Source organism: Triturus cristatus, chromosome 6 (genome assembly GCF_964204655.1).
Source record: "Triturus cristatus chromosome 6, aTriCri1.1, whole genome shotgun sequence".
In the NCBI taxonomy this organism is placed as follows: Eukaryota; Metazoa; Chordata; class Amphibia; order Caudata; family Salamandridae; genus Triturus; species Triturus cristatus.
In genome coordinates, this window is record NC_140589.1 from 1,856,806,417 (window position 1) to 1,856,813,794 (window position 7,378).

Below are 7,378 nucleotides of genomic sequence, written 5' to 3' on the forward strand. Positions count from 1 at the left end.
TTAAGCTTCGGGCAGCTGCTGCTCATCCAGGATGCAATGTCCTTCATTCCTTCCTGAAAGATGAGTCTGGTGGTGGTGGGGTCCTTAGTGAGTGAGTGGATGACCTGGGTGTCGTCAGCGTAGGATACTATGATGAGTCCATTCTGTCTGACGATGGCAGCGAGGGGGGCCATGTAGATGGTGTAGAGCATGGGGCTGAGTGACGATCCTTAGGGTACCCCGCAGTTGATCTCTGTCGGTTAGGAGAGGAAGGGGTGCAGCCTGACTCGTTGGGTTCTACGATTGAGGAAGGAGCAGATGCAGTCAAGGGCGGTACCCTGAATGCCGGCGTCGTGGACTTTGGCGGTGGGAGTGCAGTGGGGACGGTGTCTAAGGCTGCAGAAAGGTTGAGTAGGATTAGGGCCGCGGTGTGGCCTTGGTCGAGGAGGGTGCGGATGCTTCTGTAGCAGCGAGTAGGGTGGTCTCATTGCTGTGGTTGCTGCGGAATCTGGATTGGGAGCGGTCGGGGATGGAGTTCTCTTCGATGAATTTCGTTAGTTGAGCGTTGACGATCTTCTCTGTGACTTTGGCAGCAAAAGGGAGGAGAGAGATGGGTCGGTAGTTCTTGAGGTCCGTTGGGTCTGCTGAGGGCTTCTTGAGGAGGCGAATGTACCGGCTTCGAAAGTTGTGTTGATGGTGTGCCATAGCTCAGGAACAATGGCGGCTCTGGCTCTGTGGGAGATGTGTGGAGGGCAGGGGTACATGGGGGTTCCTGAGTGAAAGCCTTTCATGGTCGAGGCAGTGTCTTCGGTGGTGACTGGGGTCCAGGAGGAGATGGTAGGCTGGCTGTCATTAATGGGGGGAGGAGTGGGTTTGGCGTCCGAAGTTGACTAGAATATACGGAATACACAGCTTGGCAGAATGCGGGGAGTGACACGCTGGGTGGGGTAGGTCCTAGTGTAGTTGCTACTCTCCGAGAATAAGCGACCTAAATTGAAGGCCATCCGCTCACCAACTTGTGACATATTCATGTCACAGTCGTCCTTTAATGGGGACTTATTTGAATATTATCAGGCCCTTTACCAAGAGGATGCTAGGTTGGATGAACCTGGGCTTTTGGCAAACTTGTAACTCTGCTGGTCCCCCATCTGGACCCTATTTCCCACCAGAAACTGGTTTCTCCTTTGATGATTGGTGTGGTTTGCCTGGCCCTAGTTCAAACGGCACACAACAAAACTCTGGGGACAGAAGGAATTTCTGTGGAGTCCTACACGACGTATAGAGCTTACTTGCCCACAACTATTGACTCTATTCCAAGCAGCCAAGACAGCTGGAACTCTTCCACCATCAATGAGGTAGGCACTCATAGTGGTGCTCCCCATAAGTGGGAAGAGCCTGTTGGTGGTGCGCTCTTATAGGTCACTCTTGCTGCTCATCACCGATTGAAAGGTGTTGGGCAAGATCATTGCTAATCGCCTGCTTCCATACGTGTCCACTTTGGTCCAAACAGACCTAAATGACTTTATTCTGGGAAGGAACATGTTCCTCAATCTTTGCAGACTGTTCCATAATTATGGAAGAGCAAGGTTTGGAGCCTACGACAGGAGCAGCGCTCTTGTTGGACATTAAGATGCCCTTTGAATCTTTGGCTTGGTCCTATTTCTAGAGGTACAGAGACATATGGAGTTAGGGTCAGAACTACTGTGATGGATAGACTTGGTGTACAGTACGGATGGGTAGAGATATTATCTGTCATTTATTGTTACTTCCTGTTTAATAATAAGAAAAATCAACTTGAAAAAAAGAAGATAATAAAGAATAGAATGCTTTTGTTTCTTAAAGCAATAAAAATGTGGTGAATAAGTAGAGTAATACCAAACATTTCGAAGTGCTTTTTAAATCACATTCAAGTGCACTTGGGTTTAATGACATGATTAGATACTTTTTAAGTTCTGTATACCAAGAAATAGATAAGAACATCAGGAGAAAGTAATCAGACTTTGTGTGGCCAATGAAAATGTAATGTTCTGTTACGCTATGTCATGGCTACCTTATGCAATGTTATGTTATCTCATGTCATGTTGTGTTATGCTATCTAGGGAAGCAACAGAGCTCAGTAATTGACTCCTGACCCCCAAGAAGGTAGATTGCTGAAGATACTTTACCTCTCACAGCAGTCAAACATGTTTTCCCACACATGTCGCAGCACTTCTGAGTCTTCAGGCACTGTCTGTCGCTCTGGCACTGTGGGGGACGCAGTGGCCGCTTGCACATGATATTTATGCGGGGGCATGTGCCTGGATGAGGTGCACCTGCAACACACCATCAGGATTGTTAACATTCTGAATTAGAAACACAGCCCTCCTGCGCTAACTGCACAATTGTCAAAAGCTGCTCACAGATCTTCACACTGAATTATCCTTATAGATGGTTTGACTCCTTTGGAATTATGAGGATTGAAAAAGCATCACACATCTTCAAAGGAACTGCACACAGCTGCAGCTTTTCCAAACCACTGCCTTTTGTAAGTCAGATTAAGGTGTCTCACATTGTATCCCCTTCCACTGAATTTCCTGTCATCCTCTCCTCTACTATTCTTGCATTTTCTCTCCCACACTATTCGCTCGAAGACTCCTCACTCTTCATCTCTGCAGTCTACCGCTCTTCCCTATCACTTCTCATTTTATTGTTTTTCACTCTAGTGCTCTTCACTCTACACTTTTCCCAGTACACCTCCTACACTCCACCAATCTTCATTCTATTCTTTTTACTGCTTAATCAATTAATCACAGTTTTTTCCATTGCTTTTTCCTCTACTGTTCTTGCCTCTATCACTTTTCATTCTATCTCCCTTCTTTCTACCACTCTCCCTGCATTCGCTGGATCCTCAATTCTTTCCTCAGTAACATTCTTTCATTGTTCACATGAGTTGCTGGATTTTCATAGTGGGATCTGATCTTCTTATGCAGCTGGGTTCTTGCAAATATTCCCTTTCATCCTCCATGGGGACCCTTAGACTAGTATCAGGTTGGCCACCAAAGGGTTTATATAACCTACATTTTTCTATAAGAATTTTGTAACACTGAATAGGATTAACCTTAATTTTGTTTCTAAATCCTGACTCCACCCTTTGGAGATTATGGCGCCTTTACATTTTCCTTCACTGTTCCCTTCTTTCTCTCACTTTCCAGCTCTGCACCAACAAAATATGCTTTTTTGTTTGGTTTGTGTTTTTTAATTCAGTGGGTTCTAGCCTGGCAAGGACAGGAGAAAGACTGCTACTTTATGATCTGTATATGGTGCCTATGATTGGCAGCCAGGGTCTGCAACTGTGTGCAAATGCCTTATGTAAAAGTTGTTTTATGCAGAGGTATCAGACTTCAGATGGGAGCAATGTTGAATGCTGCAGTACATTCCTTCACACCTAGCAGTGGGTCTGAGAAGACAGTGAGTGGGCATGGAACACTAACTACAGTATCAAGCTCTGAGCTGGCACCTTCCTCCATACAAAGGAGTGCATCAGAGGAGACCATGAATGGGCGTGCAACAATAACTACAGGGTCACACTCAGAGATAACACCTTCCTCCGCGACTAGCAGTGCGTTAGAGGAGACAGTGAATGGACGTGCAACAATAACTACAGGGTCACACTCAGAGCTAGCAGCTTCCTCCACACTTAGCAGTGCATCAGTAGAGACAGTGAGTGAGCAAGGAACAATGACTACAGAGTCACACTCAGAGATAGCACCTTCCTCCACAGAGGAGACAGTGGATGGACATACAACGATAACCAAAGGGTCAAACTCAGAGTGTAAAGATGAGAATGGTCAGTGTTTGTACATGTCTAAGAGGAAAGAGGGGACGGAACTTTGTCCAGTCTCCTGGTGCCTAATATTGTGATGGTGCCATTGGTTTTACTTGCACAATTTTCACCTTTACATGTTAGAAGGGGCACCATGAATGCATGCAGCACAACACAGATGTTTCACAGCTGGTGATAACCTTGTACACAATATCATGTCCCACCATGTTCCTCTACACTCTAGTTCCCAGCAAAACACGCTGGAGTAATCCAGCCACAATAGTATCCAGCAGCACGCGCCACCAGGGAACACCACAGTGGTGCAAAGTAGACCCCTGTAGCCCTCCAGAAAAAGACACAATCTTAATCCCTCAGATTTCAGAGGCTGAAGACCCGAGCCCTGTTTACTCACCTGCAGGATAGTCCTCTCCCTCCACTGGATGCGCCTCGTAGGACCCAAGAAGGGCGACGAGGAGGAAGATTGCACCTGGAGTCTTCATCATGGAGTCTACAGCAATATCTGAATCCCGGCTTCACCTGTGGCTGGGATTTATAGGAAGAGAAGGAGGGAGGGGTGATGCTGTCAAACAAAGACGGGACACCAGCCAAGGATGTTTAAACCATCCCTTGCACAACCTGCAGCATTGTAGACACTCCCAGGCAAACCAGTTTTCATCATTATTTCCTCCATCCATCAGAGACAGACTCGCTGTTTGACTACTGTATGTAACCTTGGAACTCCCTGAAGGGATTTGATTGTGAAATAAATGGAAGTAATTGCACAATTAACATTTAAGGTTACTGGTGAGAAGACCTATGTGCTGTTACTGGAAAGAGTATTTCATCAGAGTCCAGTATTCCTGTACAGGAGAACATATTGGGGCAGTCTGAGCTGTTAAAAAAAAGATCAGGGCAACACAGGAGTATAGCACCAGGGACCTCCAAACAACATTGACTTGGCCCTTGCGACATCTGGAACTGCTTTTAGGATCCCTGGCAAAACCATTCAAGAAAAGAAGGTAACCAGTAGCTTGATGAGCATTGTTTACTTTCTACAGCATCCAATGGAACTGGGACTCTAGGTTCGGTGAAAATAAATTCAGCATTACAATGGGCCCTCTTATAAGTTGCCATGTTTCATTATTGTGATAAAATGAAAAGATATCAGTTTGATCAAAGCCTTCACCTTTCTGCATCGCACAAGTGATAGTGTCTCACAAAAATGAACATAAATTGAAAAAATCAGCAATATAGAATAATTTAATCCAGCACCATATTTCATAAGGAATGTGTTGGGGCTACTGCACAAAACAAATAGTAAGACTACACTCAGGTTTTTAAATCTACATCCAAGTGTAGTTTTACTACTTTTTGGAGTTTTAAACGCACAGTTGTTTCTGGCACAGATTTCCATACAGATTCCTTGGGAAATCACATGATTTTCAAGTCTGCCCTCCATTTCCACTGTCCGCGGCTCTCCATGGCAAAGAACTCCACAAAGAGGAAATGGATTCCCTTTGTGCAAATACAAATTTGTGTTTCTTTTTTTACCTGCCACGAAAACATGTTTCCCCTTGGACAACTCTGTTCATTTACACCCCCATCAAATTTGGTGATGAAGCATTTTTCTTTCCACCTTGGAAAGGTATTCACACCAACACATGGACGGAGAAAAAACAAATCTTTTTCAGGCTGGAAAGAGGATTGATAGGAGCTTGTGATTACACATAGACCTGCTTGTTTCTGGGAGTTTACAAACTTTGTTTCAAGCCAAAACAAGCTTGGAATGCCCAGGAACACCCATGTGCCCATCCCTTGAAAATAATTTATGGATTCAGAAAATCCACACTCACGGTGGAGTTCTCAGGTTCCTTGAAAGGGTTTACACCAGCCTAGATTCCCTTTGTGAATTTCGGACAAGCATAGGAGAGGTACTTTTGTTCACCATTTATGAAAGTTTTAATTTTGTGAATAGGTCCCATGATGCGCCTGAATTAATACAGGTGGACATATCAACTATTGTTTTTAAAAATCTATTTTTTCCTCTCCATATGATTTATCAATTCATTTCTTGCAAGATATACTCTTTGGGAATCATTAAGTCATGACTGTTTTTTTAATAAATCATTTTAATTGATTTTACAGCAGAATCAAAACTGTACACCACATTCAGTACACAACAGTATTGCCACCAAAAATCACTAACAAGAAGTCATGCTTTCCATATATTACAGAGATGAGTACACCATTCATGTTTCTAAGTATCAACCTCCATAAAGAGACTATTCATGTTCTGATCTCAATGGATTATGGTTATACAGGGTCAACTTTATTCCCCCATACATTTCAATCGGTCCAAATGTTGTAGTACTTCAGAGGGCACTCTTTAGCAAGGGAAATTTGTTTCTCTAGACGCATGCACTAATCTAAGCCTTTCTGCAATGTCCTCAACGTCTGTCAATTTCTCATCTCATCCAAGCAGTTTCTCTCTCGGCAACTAGGAGCCCCATCCACAGACATGCCATTTTATACCTGTTAGAGTCAGGTTCAGTGTTATTGTGGAAGATAACCAAGTTGGTGTCACTAAGTAGCACCAAACCAAACACTGCACTAAGAGTCGTATTATGAGTCTGGTGGTCCACGGACTGTTAGACTCACTGTGGAGATCTCCCGACCGGAGTATAATGACTAGGGTAGTCGGGCAACCCTGAGACCACTGCAAATGCCAGGGAACCGCCATTCCCTGGCAGTTACGGGGCAGTCCAAGGGCACCAATATGCATGGTGGGGCAAGCATTTTACGTGTTTCCTCATCGTCACACTTTTCATAGCGATGAAACATGTGGCAGTGAGGAAACATGGGGGCCCTACAGGGCCCCCTGGTGCCTCAAGCCATGTGGATGCATACAGGGGGGCACATCATGTGCCCCCTGTGTGCATGCGCATTAGTACCTGCATTGCATGAACTGCAGCAGTCCATGCCATGCAGTTAACTGCCTTTGAGGTTGACTGTGAGATAAATGCCAATGATTGAACAATCAACATCTACAGGTACTAATGATAAGATCTGTGTGCTGTTGTTGAAAAGAGTCATTTGTCAGAGTCTAGTACTCCTGTGGAGGAGAACACATTGAGTCTGAAATAATCATCAGGGCAGCAGAAGATTACTGCATCAAGGATCCTAAAAAGTACAGCACGGACGTGTCCCTTGTGACCCCTGTCACTCTTTTGGAGACCACTGTCAAAATGGGTCAAGAAAAGGAGGTACTTAGTGTCTTGATGAGCAGTTTATTTTCTACAGCTTCTACCACTACCAGGGCTCAAATTGGAACTTTGAGCATTGTAAAAATAAATACATTCAGAGATTGCTACAGGCAAATAAATAAAAGAAATAAAACACACACACATTGCAAAAAAACTGGGTGTGAGATTCATTATCGCAATTACAGGAAAATGTACAAGCTTGAACAAAACTTTCACCTTCATGGTTCACAAAAGTGAAAGTGCCTCGCAAAATAAAAATAGAAATGAATAAGCAACAAAAAATAAATCATGTTATCAGCATAGTTCATAAACAATGTATGGAGCCACATTACAG

General features: G+C 44.1%; 1 protein-coding gene across 1 annotated transcript in view; it reads right to left on the reverse strand.

The window, feature by feature from the left end:
- The window catches only part of LOC146822205 (uncharacterized), a 299,410-nt gene extending 294,983 nt beyond the window's left edge, over positions 1–4,427 (reverse strand). The window contains exons 1-2 of the mRNA XM_085613333.1: positions 4,194–4,427; positions 2,145–2,291 (exon numbers count right to left, since the gene is read on the reverse strand). Coding sequence (XP_085469459.1) covers positions 2,145–2,291; positions 4,194–4,284 — 238 coding nt within the window. The 5' untranslated portion in view covers positions 4,285–4,427. The remainder of the gene's footprint in view (positions 1–2,144; positions 2,292–4,193) is intronic.
- Positions 4,428–7,378: the final 2,951 nt, after the last annotated feature.